Genomic DNA, 22544 nt, shown 5'->3' with positions numbered 1-22544 from the left:
GTAGTTTGGACACTTCATTTTTTCAAAGGAAATGCTTCGGGACCACGGGATACTCAGTGAAGAGCATCAGGAGGCACCCCAAGGCATAGGGGCTGGGACTGGCAGTAGGATGCCTTGCGGTGGACAGCCGAGCTCGATCCTTATAAAAGCTTTTTAACTGCAGCAGCTTTAGTGGACGCTACTGGAGCTGGAATTACGCGGCTGCTGGCATGAGACTTGCCCTCCAATAGATCCTTGTAAATGGATTTAAAGTGTATTCATTCAAATTAGAGAGACAATTTAAATTAAAAAGCTTAGAGCTGCCTCCACCACAGGGGGGCTCGCTCGACCCACCAGCGGACAGGCACCAGTATTGGGAGAGGGGGGCTGGCCGTCAGGGTTCACCACGGCTCTGGCACAAACCCGGCGACACGGAGGTGGCACGGGCAGGAGCGGACTGAACGTGTCGGCTTCTCACTTTTTGGATTTTAGAAGAGCATGACATGCCTATATCTGTGTCTCCCCCTCCTTTTACTCCTCCACCTCTTTTCTTTTCGCATGACTATATGTACTTGTCACTTTTCCATGTGTTAGTTGTGTCTTCTGAGCAGTTTGTCAGCTTTTGGACACCTTTAAAGGTGTTTTCTATGTGTTTCTATGTGTTTTTGTTTGCCTGCCATTGGTTTTAACGGTGTTCGAAGGTGTTCGACGAACAGTTCGACGAACAGTTCGGCGAACACACGGGTGTTCGACGAACCGAACCGAACTCGAACACTACGGTGGTGGCTCAACACTAGTAACAAACATACATACTCACAAACTTTCGCATTTATAATATTAGTAGGATAGATGAATTGCTTACTTTGACATCTGGCTTCCTTATTGCTCTATTCACTATGGAGTTTTCATCAGACATGACAGAGTATTGGGAGTCACATAAAAGTGCATCTTTGAAAGTGTCCAGGATAATCCAGCGCACTTTCTTTCTAGTGTATTTTTTCCTTTCATCCTATATTAAAAAAAAGAAATTGTGATAAAGTATTCTCATTATAAATTTCAATAACAAAATAAAGTAACATTCTAATAATAAGTATGTATAGTATTTATACAACTCTTTATTTATATATGTGTATATACAGTATATATATATATATGTGTGTATCTATATGTATATACAGTATATGTATGTATAGGTTAATTATGCAGATACTACTGCACAATGCAAATTTGAGCTGTTAGGCCACGTTCACATTTTCAATATTTGGTCAGTATTTTACATCAGTATTTGTAAGCCAAAATCAGGAGTAGAACAATCAGAGGAAAAGTATAATAGAAACACGTCACCACATCTGTATTTATCACTCACTCCTGGTTTTGGCTTACAACTGCTGAGATAAAAAACTCACCAAACATGTGCACGTGGACTAAAAGTTATACAGACATTGTGATAAGATTTTCAACTTGTTATTGGCCCAAGAGTAAACTAATCATAGATCAAACATAAAAATCAGTTTGATACCTTGTAACTATTTACTTTCTTTCATAAAGATTTCACAATTAGGTTGCAACAACCAGGGAAGGAGGGCAAAGACCTACTGAGATTGTTGGGAGGGAAGGAAAAGTGGATTTGTGTTGTATTGTGAGTAGGAATGAGCAGACCTATGGAAGTTCAGGTTTTGGTACCTGACCCAAACTTTATTCCCAAAGTTCAGTTCGGGTATCAGCACTGTACCCAAGCTTGAACCAAAACCCAAACCCCGTTGAAAACAGCTTCAAAATTCATTCTATCTTCTCTTTTCTCTCTCTCTGCAATGGAGTTCCCCCAGAACTCCGAACATTGCAAAGGACTTCCGGGAGAAGTCTGTGTTCGGCGATTAGCACCGGACACTATCTGTCCGGTACGAACGCCAAACTTGTAAGTTAAGGTTCGCTCATCTCTAATTGTGGGTCCATCAGAAGAATCATGAAGCTGGTGGAGTAGACCTCACTTGGTACAATGTGTATTGTGAGCTATGCCAAATAAAAGTACACACGGTGGAGCAAATCGACACCCTGTACTTCACAAGGAAAGAGACGGTTAATCTGTAAATAAGATAGGTCCCACAGCTGTTAAACCCTACTTGATCCTCTATAAAGGGCTTGTCCAGGGCCACTCACTTATGCATCAGGGGGTGAGCAGGGCCTATGATATCAAGTCAATACATACTTGCCAGGAGGTGTGCATGATCAGCAGGAATTGTGCACCTGTTCTATTCTAATAAAAAGGACAGGTACCTGATACCTGCCGTGCTGATTGTGCATGAGTCCTAGCAAGCACAGCATGTGTACATGTGACACTGTCAAAGCTGCTCACTTCCTGATTTACAAGTGAAATGCCCCAGACTACCCCTTTAATGCTTGTAACTCCTCTGGGTATGACAGAAATGTTGGAGATGGGAATACCCCTTGAAGATATTGGTGTCAATTGGGCCCATTAAAATGTACTACAATACTACGCATAGACTACAGAGGTTAGGTGAATTATAGACAGAACATCATTAAGAAAGAAATGGCCCGGTAGACCTGTTGTTATAAGTGCAATGTGTTGGTGCACATTCACCCTGTGGCCATTAACAGACAAAACCTAAGGTAAAAGATAAAATGAGCAAATACCCTGCAGTAAGTAAATACATAAGCTTTAATAGTACATGTAAATAACATGGAGTGCTCAGTTTACACTATTTTGATCAAAAGAGCATTAAAGTCATCACACCAGCAAAAGCTGTACCCAATCAGGATGGACCATGGACCATACTGATTGGGTACACTGGGTGGTGGTGTGATGGCTTTTATGCTCTTTTGATCAAAATAGTGTAAACTAAGCACTCCATGTTATTTACATGTACTATTAAAGCTTATGTATTTACTTACTGCAGGGTATTTGCTCATTTTATTTTTTTTATCTTAAGACGTCATTACTGCGGAACTAGAGGGGTCCAGGTTAGTGCAGTGTGGCATTCCCTGGGAAAGTAATATCTATTCTAGTGAAGATTTTCTTAAATAAAAAAAAAACAACTTTAATGTTTTAGCAATATTTTTTTCCTACTACTCTGAAGAAAAAAAGGATTAGAAGTAAAATTATTTGCAAAACAACAATATGCAGAGAAAGTAAAACTGGATGTTCAATCAAATTGACCTAAAGATTGGTGGTAAAACATATCATTGCATTGTAAGGCCTGTTCACATGCTGCATTTTTGCTGCATTTCTTTTTTGTTAGGCAAAAGCTCAATGTTTAATAGATTTCTAAAATTTCATTCAAATTGTTAGTTTTTTTTTCAATTTTTTGCTTTTTGATCTTATTTTTTTCAAACCAAGCATGACAATTCATTCAGTATTTACTTGCAGTTTTCCATCATTAAGGCTGTGTGCCCACAGTTAGTTTTTGACGCTGTTTATTTTAACTGCATCAAAAACATCACTCCATACAATTCCAGTAAAGTGGATGGGATTATAGAAATCTTATGTACACTGGGCTTTTTTTATGCAGAGTAAACCGAACTGTTGTGTGTGTTTCAAATCTGCAATATAAATTTCTCTTGCGGATACGCTGAATTTTATGTGCAAATTTTCCCCATAGAATTGCTTAAGATGCAGGAAAAAAATGCAGGTAAAAACACACATAAACCAAAAATGCATGTAATCCACACATGACTTCATCAATTAAGTTTTGTCAAAGCCAAAAACCAGGAGGTATCGAAAACAAAGCAGCTTTATTTAAAGCATGACATACTAAAAAGAGACAAAAATTGCAGCGTCAAAAATATGATAAAAATTCACTTAAAAACATGAGTAATCTATTCTACATAATAGGAGCAGAAATGCTGAAGAAAATCTGCAACATCAATAACTCACCAAATACTTACTGTGAGAACGTTGCCTAAGAAAGAGACTTAACAGCAAAAAACGCACCAAAAAAAAAAGAAGAAAAGAAATAGCTGGGCAGAAAGGCAAAATAAGCAATTGTAAGAACTCAATGCTATATAATATAATGATTGCAATATATTAAATGGGTTCTCCAGTCCTAATCGATAATTCTGCAGTCACTCTATGTGACTACAGACTTATGAAATCCCCCCAGCGCTCGCACTGTGCGCTGCGGGGATTCGTCAGTCTCTGACCCAGGACCGGAGGGTATGTATCAGTTATACATACTCCCAGGCAGAGGACGCGGCCTTGCTTCCATACACTTGTATGGAGCAAGGCCATGCTTTCTGATTGGCCACTGGATGGGGCGTGGCCTTGCTCTATACAAGTGTATGGAATGAGGCTACTCCCACTAGATGGGTCCTGTCCGGCAGTATGTATAACTCATGCATACCATCTGGTCCCAGGAGAGAAACCAGTGAATTCTGGCAGAGCACAGTGTGTGCCCTGGGCGGGATTCCTAAGTCTGCAGACTCACAGAGTGACTGCAGATTTATCAATTTGGACTGGACAACCCCTTTAAGAGGATAAAAATTTTGTTTTGAGTGCTTCTTTAAAAACATGCAGATTTTTACAGCCAGGATCTGAATTTTTCATGTAGAAAAAAAATGCATCAAAAAGCTACTTTTGAACTAAGTCTTAAGTTTTGAGAATAATAGAACTATTATTTATTCATTTTTTAAAAAAATTTTAAATTATTAGAAAATGAAGATGCTTTATGTTAATGGTTCAACCAAAATGAATGGGCTTAGAGTGTCAAACCAAGACTAAAGTGACCACATCTGACATTCTATTAAATTCCGCAATGCCCTAATAGTTTCAAGAATGAGGTAATAACGTGGGGCTTTTTTTCTGAAATGTGACACACAAAGGAAAAGCAGATACTTACAGTTGACCTTAGTAAAACCACGTTGGCTTTTTCCAAACTTGAAGGGACACAGTTTGCCCAGACGCTCCATTCAGGCTTCCAATAAAAGAGGAGCAGAAGAATCCCACCAGATATAAAGTAGCCAATCACACACAGAATAATCCACAGTGCGCTTATTCTATAGCCAAAGATTTCCTATGGACAAAATCAACATGTAGCTCATTCAGTAATGTAAATCGTGCACTGAAAACAGATCTGTGAAATGCAAGTTATTTGTGTTATCTTATCTATTGGGTTGTTGTTTATTTTGAGGAGTGGGGAGTGTTTTAAGAGGTTAGGCATTTAATCTTAATTTTACAAATGTGTTGTTGTAAGGGGCGGTAGTCATGGGTAAGGGGCTGTTGTTCTCCCACACCGCACAAATAAACGGTGTCCTGATTCTCCTGTGCTATGTAAATGATGCGTAACACTCACATTTTGGTGGCAGGCCTCTGCTGTCTCCAGTTCTTCCACTACACAAGCTGCCGCACACACATCAGGAGACATCCAATTCATTGTATAATTGTCAGGAATAGTATCTCCGTACCTGAGCGGGCCCCTCATGCCTTTGGGCAGGCTCCGGCTCTCCGGAGGGCCAACCATCACTTTTCACTGACCTGGGGGGAGGGGTGTCACCTCCGGTGGGTGGAGCTAGTGGGGGTGCTCGCTCAGTCCAGATATCGCATTCTAGGAGATACACTCATAGCTTTGCTGGGAGGCGGGATGCCATTGCTCCCAGTGATTATGCTGTGCGGGGGCCCCGGGACGCCGGGTCCCCTGGTGTTAATTGCTGGCAGCAGGATGCCATACCTGCTGGGGTAGTCATATGGTGGGAGGTTTCCTCCAGTCTTCTCTCTCCTCCTCTGCTGTCTCTGTGGTCTGGGGGTGGAGATTGGGCATTGCCCCAGCGTGGTCAGGTGACTGCTGGGAGGCTGATTTAAACCTGCCATTTCCTCCTTTTGTTGCTGATCATTTTCAGTTCTGGTGGGTGGTTAAGGTCAGTGTTGCTGTGCTTCTGAGGTGGTTCATGCTTTGGTGCCTGTGCTTGGTTTATCATCGTTCACCTTAGTTTACTCCATCGCACTGTGGTTTTTTGGTTCTGGTGTCTTTGCCCTATCTGCTGTTTGTGTGTCTGGTCACCTACCACCTTCTGCTCTCCGCCTGGGAAGGGCTCTGCTAAAGTTCCCCCTTGCCAGGACTGGAAGGCGGATGAAGAGTATACTGGGCTCTCAAGGGCGAGCGGCAGCGGAATGGCTAGCGTGTGTGTGATCGACACACTGCTCTTGCTGGCTAAAAGAAGGTCACTTCACCATCAGCCAGCATAACAATAATAAATAAATTCATTTAACTGTCCATTTTCATCATATTGAAACACACAGTATTGTGCACAAGCTTTTCTGTTTTCAAAGTCCATAGCTCAGCACGTTCTCATGTCCGCTGTTCGCTCGCCCTAAGCTATCCCTTTCTGATCTGGCATCTCTGCCCCATTGGATACTGCCTCCCGTTTTGCAGCTTACATGAGTCCCGTCTCAACTCCCTTATGTTATTCCCTGTCCGACTTCCTCTCATAGGAAGATATTGAGGCATGATTCTGCGTGACTCAGTAGGATCGTAGGCCCCGGACGTTCCAGGAATGTTCAATCTGAGTTTATGGCTGACGTTCTCTTGCTGCTGAACAGCCCGTGCTCCACATGCCCTCAGACCTCCAACTACTGTTATTTCTCCGTCTAATCTCTCACTCTAACTGCACTACCCAGGAAATGCTCCCCTTGGTAACTGGCCCTGCCCCTCCCACACTGGAGCTGTTTCTGAACACATTAACAGTTTCTATCGTAAACCTGTCTACTTCCTGAATTTATTGTACTTTCTCCTCCTCTATGAGGCCTGCTTTTCAGTATAGCCTTCCACATAGATTACACATTTCTCCATTTCTCAAAATGGTATTTGACGGGACCATATGTTCGGATCTTTCTAGCAGCCTTCTCCAATTGCAAAACAACTTTCTCATGTTCAGCGTTTTCCAGCTGCAGAAGACTAATGGACAGTTCTACGAACATGCTCCTCAATCAGTTGCCATTTAGAGAACAGAAGTGTCTGTACAGTCTGTGAAGAAGGCTGCACTAATTAGTAAAGGAGGAGAACTTGTAAAACCAACACTATTCTTAAAACAAAGTCATCAAACCCTTTATTGCCCCAAAAGTCATGCATATTTTTTTTGGACAGATTTGTATGGAATCCAACAGAAAACAAACAGTATGTGGTTTTATAAAATTGTGGCGCTAAAGTCATAGATTCGTAGGCTGCAATGTGCATGAGCCCTTAATATTTATGGGGTCATAAACACCACTACCTGGAAATAAATGATCTACACATAAAGGGAGGTAAATAACCACAAAAAGAAATACAAATATCATAAAAACTGCTTGAGAAAGCCAAGGACAAAACATGCATCGGAGTCCTGGGGTTCTAATTTATGTGTTGTGCTCTTTTATATGCTCTGTGTTAGGCCGGTACGCAGGAGAAGGCCTTTCTCGCGGCGTCTGGCCAGGCCCTTTCCTGCTGGTCAGTAATTGTCAGCATTTAGGTTCCGTTCTGGGGATTCTAAGTGTGGTTTCTGCTCATGTGCCAGCTAAGCCACTCCCCCTTGTGGTCATGTACCGTGAAGCCACGCCCTGTTGCGGTCATGTGCTGCTAAGCCACACCCCCTGCTGTCTGGTACTGCGTGGTTGGTTGTCCTGGGGGGCTGGGGATGTCTCTAGTGTATTTAAGGGCTCCGTGGGCTCCGCCCCGGTGCCTAGTCTATCTCTTTCTAACCTGGGGTGAGGTCTCTGGCAGTGAATGCAGAGTTGTTGTCAAGGGTTCCTGCTGAAAGCTCCCTAGTCATCCTAGCCATCAATTAAGGCTAGGGGAATGCTGTGAGCAGCACGCTCTACCGTGTCGGTTCACCGGTTGGTGCCCACGCCACGGAGGCGTCCTTGCTACCGATCCTGTATTCCAGGGTCCGCCATTGTATGTGTGGTCACACTGCCGCTTTTACACCCATGTGTTGGGTGCTGTAGAGATCCTCCCCCTCTTTTGGAACTTAGGTTCCAGGTCTTTCCTGGCCTGCAGCTATCTGCAGCTCTATATGCCGCCATCTAGTGCTCAGGCGTTTCATGCTGTCCAATCCTTCCTGCTCTGCACAGAGGTGTCTTGCAGTGCAGAAGTTAATTAGTTTTGTTTCTGGAGTGTTGTTAACTCCCAGCTTTGTACCTTGTTAGTTACTACTTGTGTGTGCACTTAACACACTAGTTCATTTCTTTCTCTGTGCTTAGCTGAACATTCCTCTGGGACTCTGCTGCAGCTCCTCTGCAGTCCGGTGGACCCCGACATGTCCTTTAAGTTTTATTTTATTTTATTAAAGGACACGCCAGCGTAACACTCTGTCTGTTTATTTATATAGTACATGCAGTGCATTTAGATTACATTAATTACTTATTTATCTACAGTAAGTTGAAAAAGTGTTTGCCCTCTTCTTGCTTTCTTATTATTTTGCTTGTTTGTCACACTTTAATGTTTCAGATCACAAAACAAATTTAAATATTAGACAAAGATGATACAAGTAAACACAAAATGCAGTTTTTAAATGAAGGTCTTTATTATTAAGAGAAAAAGAAATCCAAACCTACAGGGCCCTGTGTGAAAAGTAATTGCCCCCTAAACTTTATAACTGGTTGGGCCATCCTTAGCAGCAACAACTGCAATCAAGCATTTGCGATAACTGGCAATGAGTCTTTTACAATGCTGTGGAGGAATTTTGGCCCACTTCTCTTTGCAAAATTGTTGTAATTCTGCCTCATTGGAGGGTTTTTAAGGTCATGCCACGGCATCTAAATCAAATTAAGGTCAGGCAACTCCAAAGTCTTTAATTTTGTTTTTCTTAAGCCATTCAGAGATGGAGTTGCTGGTGTGTTTTGGATCATTGTCCTGCTGCATGACCCAAGTATGCTTCAACTTGAGGTCACAAACAGATGACTGGACATTTCCCTTCAGGATTTTTTGGTAGACAGGAGAATTCTTGGTTCCATTTACCACAGCAAGTCTTCCAGGTACAGAAGCAGCAAAACAGCCCCAGACCATCACACTACCACCACATTTTACTGTTGGTATGATGTTCCTTTTCTGAAATGCTGTGTTACTTCTATGCCAGATGTAATGAGACATACACCTTCCAAAAATTTCAACTTTTATCTCGTCAGTCCACACAGTATTCTCCCAAATGTCTCGGCGATCATCAAGATGTTTTCTGGCAAAACTAAAACAAGCCTTTATGCTCTTTTTGCTCAGCAGTGGTCGCCTTGGAACTCTGCCATGTATGCCCTTTTTGCATCATCTCTTTCTCATGGTGGAGTCATGAACACTAAAATTAACAGAGGCAAGTGAAGCCTGCAGAGTTTGGCTGTTGTGGGGTTTGTGACCTCTTGGATGAGTCTTCGCTGTGCTCTTGGGGTCATTTTGGTCAGCTGGCCACTCCTGGGAAGGTTCACAACTGTTCCATGTTTTCACCATTTGTGGATAATGACTCTAACTGTGGTTTGCTGGAGTCCCAAAGCTTTAGAAATGGCTTTATAACCTTTTCCAGACTGATAGATTTCAATTACTGTTTTTCATATTTGTTCCTGAATTTCTTTGTATCGCAGTATGATGTCTAGATTTTGAGGATCTTTTGGTCTACTTCACTTTGTCAGGCAGGTCTCATTTAAGTGATTTCTTGATTGACAACAGGTGTGGTAGTAATCAGGCCTGTGTGTGGCTAGGGAAATTGAACTCAGCTTCCCAAAGATGTGATAAACCACAGTTAATTTATGTTTAAAGGTGGAGGGAGGGGATGGGTGAAAATCACTTTTTCACACAGGGCTCTGTAGGTTTGGATTTCTTTTTAATAATAAAGACCTTCATATAAAAATTGCATTTTGTGATTACTTATGTTATCTTTGTCTAATATTTAAATTTGTTTTGTGATCTGAAACATTTAAGTGTGACAAACATGCAAAAGAATAAGAAATCAGGAAGAGGCAAACACTTTTCCACACCACTGTATATAAAAATCAATTTTGTATATTTACTTATATTCCTTTTATATTCTATATTTTGTATACACATGCTTAATATTTTTAGAGAATACAACACTAATTTTTACACAATAGTTTTTTCTGAAACATTTGTCGTGAACTTTCTTTTGTGAATTGCCCCCCATGATTTTAATGTATACATTTTAATCTTTATATACCAATAAAATTACATATTTTTAGGACATTTTTATTTCTTTTGTTTTGCGTCTACTCACCTACCCCTTTATGTGTAGATTATTATATACCTAGTGTGAATACCCACCTAGATTAATGAAACATTATTTATATTGCTGTGTATTTCTGAAGATAAACTATAAAAAGGTGCATGAAAAGATTACTGATTTCTAAAAACAAAGCATAATTTCTATTGAACCTTTTATTAGCAGGTTGCTTGGAGCAGTTACTGAGGCTTGATAGGTAGGTCCCTCTTCTACAGCTGCCATGCATTTATAAATGCTAGCAGCCATACCTTTTGTTAAGAGATGCAGTTCAGAAAATAGTGTATCAAGGTAATGATGGACTTTTTCACTGAAAAGGGTTGTGCTTTGGAGAGTAAGGGTTTCGTGGAAAACAGGCATGTCACAATGTCTCATAACTGCCATTGGTTATGTCATGTATAACCCATGTAAATCATAATATATTATAATATAGAAGGGTTACATGAGGAAACTGTTGCACATATTCTAATATTGGACACACTCCCAAATGTTAAGCCCTTTTTCAAGGTATTGTCTTCTTAATCCAATCAACCAATAATTAAATATTTACTCAAGGTGTGAGCAACAAAGATAAAAAGAGAATAGCTGTTTTATTCTTTTTTACCTTATGCAACCTCGATTATCATAGTAAGTGACTGAATTTCAGCGTTAATCCATACAATTTCTATATTTCATATGTTTAAAATATCTAAGCTGTTTATGAAATATTTACCCTGATCTGGAAGGAAGATGAACATAAGTTATTGAACACATTGAAAAACATATATATTTATAGCATATTACAAGCCAAATAATACTTTGGTGGAAGGGAACTTAAAGGGAACTTTCAGTCCAATATGCAGGCACCATGTTGTAGAGCAGGGGGTGCTGAGCAGATATATAGCTTTGTGAGTAAATATTCGTTATTAACCTGTGTTTTATTCATTTAATCCTCTGCTCTTTCTGGGATTTTTGGAACAGTGAGCAGTCCTATTAGTGACTGACAGCTTTCTTTGTATAAAGGTACATACAGAGATAGCTGTCAATCACTGATAAGTCCTTCATTCCATCTACGCTTGTGGCTTTCAATGTTGTATCATCTGTGTATTTAAGATTGTTGATGATTCATTTAGCAATTTTGATTCGTTCTTTTATGGCAAGTGCACCCAGGGGCGTAACGACCGCGGTCGCAGCCGCAACTGGGCCTGGCGGGTCAGGGGCCGGCGAGTGATGGCCGGGGCCCGCTGATGCCAGCAAAAGCTTCAACTGTATATGCATCCAAGGACGCACATACAGCTGAAGTGTATTGCGGCGCTAGTGTCCGTGCGCCACAATTCACGCTGCTGGCCAATCAGCTGACGTCAACGAGCATGTGACGGGGCGCATGACGGTGACATCACACACTCCTGTCGCATGCAGCAACTGCTGGCTTCACAAGAGGATGCACCAGCATTGGAGCGAAGGAACGGTGATTATCTATTTATTTATTTTTTAAAAATAATTGGCCATATTAGTATGGATGTGTATGGGGTGCATTATACTACTGTGGATGGGGTGTATTATACTACTGTGGATGTAGTGCATTATACTACTGTGGATGGGGTGTAATATACTACTGTGGATGGGGTGCATTATACTACTGTGGATGGGGTGCATTATACTACTGTGGATGGGGTGCATTATACTATTATGGATGGGGAGCATTAAACTACTATGGATGGGGTGCATTAAACTAGTATGGATGGGGTGCACTATACTACTATGGATGTCTGTGAGGGTGCCTTATACTACTATGGATGTCTATGTTGTGCATTATACTAGTATAGATGTTTATGGGAGTGCATTATACTACTGTGGATGTCTCTGGGGTGCATTATACTACTATGGATGACTATGGGGTGCATTATACTACTATGGAGGATTATGGGGTGCATTATACTACTATGGATGTGTTTGGGGGTGCATTATATTACTATGGATGTCTATAGGGGTGCATTATACTAGTATGTATGTTTATGGGGTGCATTATATACACTGTAGATATCTATGGAGTGCATTATACACTGAATGTCTATGAGGTGCATTATACTACTATGGATGTCTATGGGGGAGCATTAGACTAGTGTGGATGTCTATGGGGGTGCATTATACTACTATGGATGCTTATGGGGTGCATTATACTACAATGGATTTGTTTGATGTGCATTATATTACTATGGATGTCTATAGGGGTTCATTATGCTAGTATGGATGTTTATGGGGTGCATTATACACTGTGGATATCTATGGGTGCATTATACACTGTGAATGTCTATGGGGGTGCATTATACTACTATGGTTGTCTATGGGAGCATTAGACTAGTGTGGATGTCTATGGGGTGCATTATACTACTGTGGATGTCTGTGACATGCATTATACTACTGTGGATGTCTATGAAGTGCATTATACTACTGTGGATGTCTATGGGGGTACATTATACTAATATGGATGTCTATGGGGTGCATTATACTACTGTAGATGTCTATGAAGTGCATCATACTACCATGGATTTCTATGGGCTGCATTATATTACTGTTGTTGACAATGGGGGTACATTATACTTTATGGATGACTGAGCTGTGCAGTATATTATATAGAGGACTATGGGTAGTGTGTTTATACTTCTCCTATGTACTCCCCGGGTGAGTATAATAAAATTTATTCAGGGTGGGGAGGGTGGCCGGGGGCCCCAGTCCAAATCTTGCACAGGGGACCATCAGACTATAGTTACACCACAGAGTCCACCGTTCCTGAAAATAGCTTCTGCATATAAATTGAAGAGAAATGGTGACAGGATGCGGACCTGTCTGACGCCTCGCTCTACTTTGAACTATGCCGTGTCACAGTGTTCCTTTCGGACTGTTGCTTCTTGGTCGATGTAAAGGTTCCTAATGAGACTGATCAGATGGTTCAACACACCCATATCCTTCATGGTGTTCCAATGTTTCTGGTGATCAGCACAGTCCAAGACTTTGCTGTAGTCGATGAAGCAAAAATAGATCTCCTTGTTATATTATTTGACCTTTTCCATTATCCATCTAATGTTAGCAATTACATCTGTTGTTCATCTGCCTTTTCTGAATCCTGCTTGTTCTTCTGGAAGCTTTTTGTAGGATCTACAGCAGTATTTTTCTGGCATGAGGTATGAGCGCAATAGTCAGGTAGTCAGCAGCATCTCTCTTCTTCGAAATAGGAATAAACACGGATCTTGTCCAATCCTTGGGCCATTTACCAGTTGTCCATATCTGTTGACGCAGGCATGTGATGACTTCAACTGCTGCTTCAGAAGACTTTATTACCTCTATTGGAATATTGTCATATTCAGGTGCTTTGTTTTTTGACAGAAGCTTTAGCGCAGCAACAAATTCGTCTTTCAAAATGATCGGTTCGCTATCATTTCCAGTCTCAGTTTCTTTCCGTATCACTGAGTCATTGTTATAGAGGTGCTCTGTGTATTCTTTCCATCTTTCCTTGATCTGTTCTACATATAACATTCATAAACTAGTTTCTCAGCATAGCCAAAATACTCACATATTACATAATGCAAATGATATTACATAGGATAACATAGGACATTGTATAACAGATGGAAATTATCAGCTTAAATTCAAAAGCATGTAATCTGGATGTAATATGTGAAAGAGTTCTAACATTTGAGGGGAATGGTCAATAATAGAGATGAACACGTTGGTTAAAATTCAAGTTTTTCAGCTTCTCTGAATTTACCTAAAAAAATTGATTTGCAGTGAATAAATTCTCTGGTAATCGCAATACTGCAAAAACTCTAATTAACTTGAAAATACCTGGATAGCACTTTTAGCCTATATTGAATCCCTTTTGAGCGCTTTAAAGGGGTTGTCCAGTCATAACCGATAAGTCTGCAGTCACTCTGTGTGACTGCAGACTTATGAATGTACTGTGCACTGCGGGGATTTGCCGGTTTTAGACCCAGGACCAGTATACATACCCCTGGCCAGTGGGCGCGGCCTCCCTCTCCATACATTTGTATGGCCAGGCCTCTAGTCGGACATGCCCATTGGCCGGTCGCATCACTAGATGGGTCGTGGCCTCCCTCCATACACTCCATATAACTCATACCTACACTCCGGTTATGGGTCTGAAGCTGATGAATCCCCGCAGCGCACAGTGTATTTGCTGGGCGGATTCATAAGTCTGCCGTCACAGAGAGTGACGGCAGACTTATCGGTTTTGACCGCAAAACCCCTGTAATGCAAACGCAGACTTAGTAATGTCAAATCACCTCAACCTATTTGGGAAAACAGAAGATAATCAACAATACAATTTAGATGGCATGTACATTTCAAGTGTACATTTTTAAATATTGAATTACAACAAGAAAGTGCGCAAAAATATGTACATATATTTTTTTCCAACACACTCTCTTTGTGAGAAAGACAACTGTATTGAAATTTCTCGATTATGGAAATTTTACTTTTGATTTTAAAAATAACTAGTGATGAGCGAGCACTAAAAGGCTCGGGTACTCGTTGCTCGGGTCGAGCACATTGGAATACTCGGGTGCTTGACCCGAGCAATGAGCCCAATGTAAGTCTATGGGAAACTCGAGCATTTTTCAGGCGGCTCCCCCCAGCGGTCTGCAGAGGGCCTAAAAATTGCCCAAATCGTTGGGAACAGTGCTCAAATGACATGGGAACAGCTGGGGAAGACCCCTGGAAGCATCTCTGACTCCCAGATCACTGCTGTCAACAACGTTGTCAGAGTATTACGCCACTTTTACGGACTCACAATAAAACATACAAAAACGAAACCAAAATGGATTTTCCTAGGAAATATGTTAAGGAACATCCTTTCCAGGGTAATGACTTGTATATAAGGCAAAATAAATAACCAAAGACAAAAATACTCCTTCACAACTTGGGCTATGTTCACACGTAGCGTTTTTGATGCGTTTTTGCACTTTTGCATTGCTTTCAACCAAGACAAATGCATTCACCAGGAAATGTAATTTTAACATTTTACAACCTTAACTGGCCATGTGGTGTGTGACACAACATCAGACACATGCATACAGTGCTGAAAAGACATGGGAACAGCATGGAGAAGACCTCTTGAAGCATCTCTGACTCCCTGGTCATTGCCTAAAAGTGTGCCCATCATAAGTGATCCTAGGCACATGTGAAGATGTCTCCCACCATGCACCTGTCATTGCTGACTTGCAACAATCACCGTCCACGTCCTTGTCCCAGTGCAGCGTTCAGTTGTCCCTACCACATTCCTTGGAATGCAAGTGCGAGAATGCAGCCAGCCACCCACCAACCCACAGGCTGCAATACTATACTGCCAAATTTTTGACAGCTGCTTGCACTTGAAATGTGGTCTTTTAGGCTCGTGCACGCGGAAGCTTTTCATAACCTCCTGCCGGCGGTGGCCGGGTGTCCATACTCGGTCCCCTGGAAACGATAAAGGCTAGCACTCAACAAAGTGGAAAGGCACGGTGCTAGTGAAGGGAGCCAGTGGTTCCGTCAGTAATAAAACAAACAAATCACTGCACACGTAGAGAGGTATGGTATGCTTTAGGTGAAACTTTATTTAAAGGGTGATGCTTGAGGCATAACATAAACTCAGCCATGCATGCCAGACTACTAACAGGCAAGACTTCTGTGTCCTCAACAAGAGGATGACTGACCATGCTGTCCTCCTCCTCCTCTCTGTCCTCTGGCCATCCACGCTGAACAGACGGTATGACAGCTGTGTAGGTAGTACCGGCTATAGTGCATGAAACTAGCTCCTGTCCTTCCTACTCCTCTTCTTCTTCATTGTCACCTAATCCACGTTGGGATGAGATGAGGCTGGGCTGTTTGTAATCACCCTGTATGGATCCTTGCTCCATCTCATCGTGCTCTGCCTGCAATGCATCATCTTTGATTGTGAGCAGAGAGCGCTTCAGAAGACAGAGAAGTGGGATGGTGATGCTAATTATGGCGTCATCGCCGCTCACCATCTTGGTGGATTCATCAAAGTCTTGGAGGATGGTACATATGTCTGACATCCATGTCCACACCTGAGGTCTTATGTGTGGAGTCTGAACTGAATACCGACAGCCTTGTTGATGCTGGTACTCAACAACTGCCATCTTCTGCTCACAAATCCTTCCCAACATCTGTAGTGTAGAGTTCCAATGCGTGGGGACATCACACACCAGTCTATGAGCAGGAAGCTGCAAATGCTGCTGAAACATGGCAAGGGCAGTGGAAGATGTAGCTGACTTTCTAAAATGGGCACACAGGCGGCGTATTTTAAAAAGCAGATCCGGAAGCTCGGGGAAGGATTTTAGAAACCGCTGAACCACGAGGTTAAGCATATGGGCCATGCATGGTACGTGTGTGAGCTCACCTCACCTCAGAGCCGCCAACAGGTTCCGGCCATTGTCACACACGACCATGCCTGGCTGTAGGTTCAGCGGTGTGAGCCACAGATCTACCTGCTCTTTCAGAGCTGTCCACAACTCTTCAGCATTGTACGGTTTGTCACCTAAGTATATTAGCATCAGCACAGCCTGTTGCCGCTTGGCCGAGGCAGGGCTGCAGTGCTTCCAGCTATTGACTGATGTGGTCATTTCGGAGATGGAGGCTAAAGAGGAGAAGGAGGCTCAGGAGAATGAGGTGCAGGAGCTGTAGACCGTGGGAGCAACCCTGATTGACCTAGGGCCCACAATCCTTGGCATCGGGAGGACGTGTTCCGTCCCAAGGTCCGACTGGGTCCCGGCTTCCACTATGTTAACCCAGTGTGCCGTCAGCGAGATGTACCGTCCCTGCCCACAAGCACTTGTCCACGTGTCCGTGGTTAGGTGGACTTTCCCTGTAACTGCGTTGTTGAGGGCACGACTAATGTTTTGGGACACGTGCTTGTGTAACGTGGGGACGGCACACCGAGAGAAATAGTGGCGGCTGGGGATCGAGTACCGAGGGATGGCCGCCGCCATCAGGTTGCGGAATGCTTCCTAAAAGGCAGGCACAAGGAGTCGTGAAATGTGAGAATTTAGTAGTGTGGCAGAATATTTGTGCTTGCGTTCCAAGGACTGGGGAATGGACAACTTAACGCTGCGCTGGGACAAGGACATGGATGTGCTTCCTGATGCTGCTATTTGAGAGTGCTCAACAACAGGTGCAGGACAGGATGCATCTTTGCATGCACCATGGACAGGGGATTGTCTTGCATGCACAACAGCAGAAGAAGCAATGGTGCCATCTGCAGACACTGTTCCTGGACCCTCGGGTTCAGCCCACAAAGTCGGGTGCTGTGCTGCCATGTGCCTGATCATGCTGGTGGTCAGGCTGGTAGTTTTGCCACCCCTTCTGATGCTGGCCTGGCAGGTGGTGCAAATGGCCTTTTTGGGGTTATCGGCAGAGTTTTTAAAATACAACCAGACTCGGGAAGACCTAACTGTTGTACTGGCAACTTCCTTCGTGTTGGTGTTACGGGGAATGGTTGCCTTCCTTCTGTCTGCGGCAACCACACTGCTTCTTCCTACCTGTTGGAGTGCTCTGCCTCCCTCCCCCTGTTTGCTGCTGTCCTTGCTCTGCATGTCCTCCTGCCAGGTTGGGTCAGATACTATATCATCCACCACCTCATCTTCCTCTTCTGCACTCTGGTCCTCCTCCTGACTTTCTGGCAATTGTGTCTCATCATCGTTCACCTCTTGTGACACTTTCCCAATGTCACCTTCATGTGACCATGGCTGCTCAAATATTTGGGCATCGCTACACGCGATCTCCTCTTGCCCCGCTTCAAGTGGACCGGGTGAGAGGCCCGAATCTATAAATTGAAAAGTTAACAGCTCTTCAGAGTGTACAAGTGTGGAATCAGTTGTCTCCAGACACTCGGCATGGTGGGAGGAAGGAGGATCAGGGTGAGGAATATGCGGTCCAGACTCTACTGAAACTTGACCGTATGGAAGACAGGGTGGTGGTGGTGGTGGTGGTGGTTAAGTGACTGGAAGCATTATCCGCTTTCCAACCAACAACCTTTTGACACTGCTCTGGGTTCATTAGTGGTGTGCTGCAGTCCCCTAGGAATTGGGACAGGAAGGTTGGGTGAGAAGATGTGGGTATTTGTTGTGGCACAATTTCAGCTTGCCCACGGCCTTGTCCTCTGCATGCACCATCACCATCTCGTCCAGTTCCCCGTCACTTGCCCATTTTAAATGGAGGACAGTATCTTCCACGCTCACTACAAATGACTGAGTTTGGAGCGTACGTATATGTGATCCGTGTGACGGAGAAAACAGAGTTTTAAATACCTGGCCTGTAGGTAAGTAGTTTGAACAGCAAACTGGTGTGAATTGCTTCACTGACACACTAAAGGAAATTTTTAATGGAGGCCAGAAATGGCAGTATTTTCTGACAATGTATATGTGATCCGTGTGACGGAGAAAACAGCGTTTTAAATACCTGGCCTGTAGGTAACTAGTTTGAACAGTAAACCGGTGTCAAAAATGTCGCTGACACAGTGAGAGAACATTGGAATGGAGGCCAAAAATGGAGATATTCTGAAAACGTATATGTGATCCGTGTGATGGAAAAAACACAGTATTAAATAGCTGGATTTCTAGCGCTGTAATATGGAAAGGACCTGGCTGTATTCTGCAGTGCAAACAAGCAAATGGTGCAGAAAAACGGTGTTCTCTGGATTCCTTTTCAAGCCAATAATGAGGATTAAGATCCAAAAAAAAGTATTCCTGGCCTCTGAGACCTGGGCCTTTGTATAGAAATATCTAACAGCAGCAGAAGGCAAAATTGGAATGGAGTCTCTTGTGCTATATGCACTGCAGTCTGCTATATACCCTGCCTGCCTATATACACTGCCTGCCTGATATCTCTGCAGATGGATTAGTTAGTCCTCAAAAGGACTGTTTGTTAAGATGGATATGTGTAATGTACGGTTTTTCTCCCTACACTACCTAATACACAAGCGAATCTCTCCCTGACGCAGCAGCACCTCTCCCTACTCTGCCTGATTCCGGAGTGACTGTGACAAGCACAGCGGCGCCAGGTCTGAGATAGACCTGATGACGATGTGCGGCCATCCAATCACTGTAATGCCACAACCACCATGGCTGCGGCATTACAATGAGTGGCAGGCAATCCCTGCATGTTGATTGGCGCTCTAAAGCGCACCAAACATACAGGGACGGGACCCAAGCTCCCGCTGAGCGATCCCGGAAATACTTGACGAGCGCTGAGCATCTCGAGCAGTGAGATACTCGGGCGAGCACCGAGCAGTAGCGAGCATGCTCGCTCATCACTAAATATAACTTATAGAGTAGCTTGCCAATCTCACAATCTAGGAAGCTTTTGTTTCAGGATTTTTATTTAGAATTAAAATTAGGACAGAGGGTATTAAAAATCCCCTCATTGCCAGGTGAACAATAAAAAAGTGCTGTTATAAAGGGGTCTTACTGCAGTATATCAATCAATTCACACTGAGTTACTGTGCAGTTACAGCACCTCCCTATATGACTTGGATCTTTGGATTACTATTCATAGACTGAGACTACAACTACTATTCAATGTGCTTTATCAGGGCAGTAGTACACCACAATAAGTTTAGGCATTTTTCTATGCTTATATTAAATGAGCTATGTGCTTAGACCTCTTATACGTACATTGCAAAATCCTAAAAGGCACTCCTTGGTCAGTCCACATCTTTTATACTGGCTGTAATATTCCCCCTGATTGGCTGCGCAAGACCATGGGATGAGAGAGCTGCAAGGCATTATGGGCCTGAAGTTATTAGCCTGCTCTCTGAGTCTTATGCAGTTTATGAAATGGTGCGGTGTGTGGCACCCCAGGAGTCCAGTTGCCACATTGGCATTGCCTCCCTCACAGGGGGTGATGCCATTCCTGGAAGCGAGGAGGGGTCCCCTTATCAGGTAACACCAGCATCCAACACTTTTCCTGGCTCCAGACCAGAAGGGGGAACTCTAACCCGATTTCAAGAGAGCTTCCCCTTTAAATTGGGGCCTGGAGGTGGGGGTTAGGAGAGTCAGTTGGAGATGGCAGAGAGTCAGTTGGAGACAGAGGAGAGTCAGAAAGAGACGAGGGAGCACCAGGGGAGGGAGGCTGTGACCAAGCTCGCCCCAGAGAAAAGCGCCACAAACCGGACACTGGAGTCCGTGGTTGCTCGGGTACTGAAGTCCCGGCAGCTAAATCCGGAGGGCAGGAGACTGCAGGTCTCCTGGCCCCACCCAACACCCAGCGGCTCAGCAGCATACTAGAGCCCAGAGCCACCACAAATGAGCGACACCTGTAAAAGGCTCGAGCTGCCTGCCATACGAGCTAGGATTTAACGATCACTTAGGAAAGAGGGCCGCAGCATAGCTTTAGGCAGCAGGGCCAAAGAGGACAGCGCAGAAGGAAGACCTACAACCCCACCTGGCGAGGTGGATCCCAAATTGCTTCTAGGCTGTGCGGATCTCCATTACCTTCTGTTACCAGTGCCCCAGTCTGCACCATCAAGCATCAAGTAAAGGTAGAGGAAACCACCATTCCTGTGTCGGCTGGTCATTATCTGCACCCTCAGTCCTCCACCCCAACATCCACAATCCCTACATAAACCATACCGGTAGCCCTGGGGCCCCGCTCTACCTGTGGGGAGCAAATCCATCCCAGATGTGTCACCAGCAGCTCCAGCGGTCTTTCAGCAGCGGCGGCCACCTATAGCTGCATACCACTGGTGGCGTCACGGAACTTTTCCCCTAAATAAACTGTCCTTTTTATTGACCGCCCAGGGCCCCGGACCAGGTCACGCCCCAGTGACTATCCCAAGGAACCGACCAGCTCGGTGGCGAGTACCCCATGGTCCTAGGGGGTGCGTCACAAGGCATTTCATTATTTCTCTTGCAATATTTGCAAATCAAGGTGTTCAAATTCAGGGAAACCAGCAAATTTGAAGAAATTTGACTCAAAATCAGTTCTCCGAGGATTGATCCGTTCATCTTTAGTCAAGAATTTTGCAGACCTTGTTATGTATGTAAGGGGTGTACAAATATGTGTCTCTGGTAATTGGATAGTCTTCATTTTTCTCATCACTGCTAATACTTATAATGTATATATTACTTATGTTATCATATACATTCTCTATCACATTGATTATAGATCTCTTAAAAATTGGTTGCAAAGATAATCACTGATAATTTAAATTCCTGAGATAATTGGCACCCTAACATGTTCATTTCATGCAAATCACTAAGTGATTGAGTTGTTTTGCTTAAAGTCACTTTAAGTTTTATATAACATAGTGTATATAATGGCCGTGGCTAAACTCTCCAAATATGCTAGCATATCTCATAAAAATATAGAATGATATTTAATTACTTTTTCTAAATTTCATTTTATCAATTTATTTGTGTGACAATTAAATAAGCAATAACAGTTCAGGTAATATGAATAACTTTCAACTACAAGGGAGATGAGTCATGTAAATTGTTGCTAATATTAATATGATATTATAAATACATTTATATAATAATTTAATACTGTAAAGTGTAGAATAAATATTACATAAAATATACGACTCACCATTTCATTCTCCTCTCCTTCATTAATTATCGCACGGTGATCTTGAGGCTTTTTAGACTTCATGCTTTAGGTTTAAAGACACTTCTACTGCTTTGCAGCGCACAGAATGTTCTTATGTAGTGAACAGGATTCTTATATATACTATGACATATCATCACTAGTTTAGCATAAACACCCTTTATTGTGTTTAAACACACCTCCTTATTATTCTTACAGCTGTAATTACTGATAAGTTCAGTGAAATTACTTCCGCAATATCAGTGTTTATATAGTAGTTGATGCCAAACCTTCAGCAGCTATGTAACCCACACATTATGCATGCAAATCTATACCTACAAATAATACTACTTATTACACTGACTTAAATATGTTGTCTAATACTTATAATGCCCTTTATGAGTATCTATCTTTAAGCCTTAACCACTTTTGAAATTTGATTTATTATATAGCTATATCTTATATGTGCTCTTTTTTTTTTATTTCCACTGAAGTTTAGTTTCAGGGGGGGTTTCAAATGGGACGTCACTAAAGGATGCAGTCACTTCTCAGCAGCTTTTAACCCACCTCCTGAAACAGGACGTTATCAGCTTCTGTCTCTCCCTTCCCATAATAATATCTTGTTTGAGGGGGGATGATGGAAAAATGATCGTAGCTTCTGACCCGCAACCCGCATTTTCATTCGCCTCCACCATACTTCTGTCTCTGCTGCCATCTCACCTGTTTGTGACACAGTCACCTCTTTCCCTGAAACAAACTATTATCAGGGGGCAGTGATAGAAGTAGGG

The 22544-nt window shown here is 42.9% G+C and overlaps 1 protein-coding gene across 1 annotated transcript in view; it reads right to left on the bottom strand.

The window, feature by feature from the left end:
* Nucleotides 1-22015, bottom strand: part of LOC141259318 (probable cation-transporting ATPase 13A4) — a 153266-nt gene extending 131251 nt beyond the window's left edge. The window contains exons 1-3 of the mRNA XM_073675072.1: nt 21760-22015; nt 4833-5006; nt 842-988 (exon numbers count right to left, since the gene is read on the bottom strand). Coding sequence (XP_073531173.1) covers nt 842-988; nt 4833-5006; nt 21760-21822 — 384 coding nt within the window. The 5' untranslated portion in view covers nt 21823-22015. The remainder of the gene's footprint in view (nt 1-841; nt 989-4832; nt 5007-21759) is intronic.
* Nucleotides 22016-22544: the final 529 nt, after the last annotated feature.

Source organism: Phyllobates terribilis, unplaced genomic scaffold, assembly GCF_046119375.1.
Source record: "Phyllobates terribilis strain yellow unplaced genomic scaffold, ASM4611937v1 Scaffold_3__8_contigs__length_932513732, whole genome shotgun sequence".
Classification (NCBI taxonomy): Eukaryota; Metazoa; Chordata; class Amphibia; order Anura; family Dendrobatidae; genus Phyllobates; species Phyllobates terribilis.
Note: the sequence above shows the minus strand (reverse complement) of the source record. Positions and strands in the feature narration are given on the sequence as shown.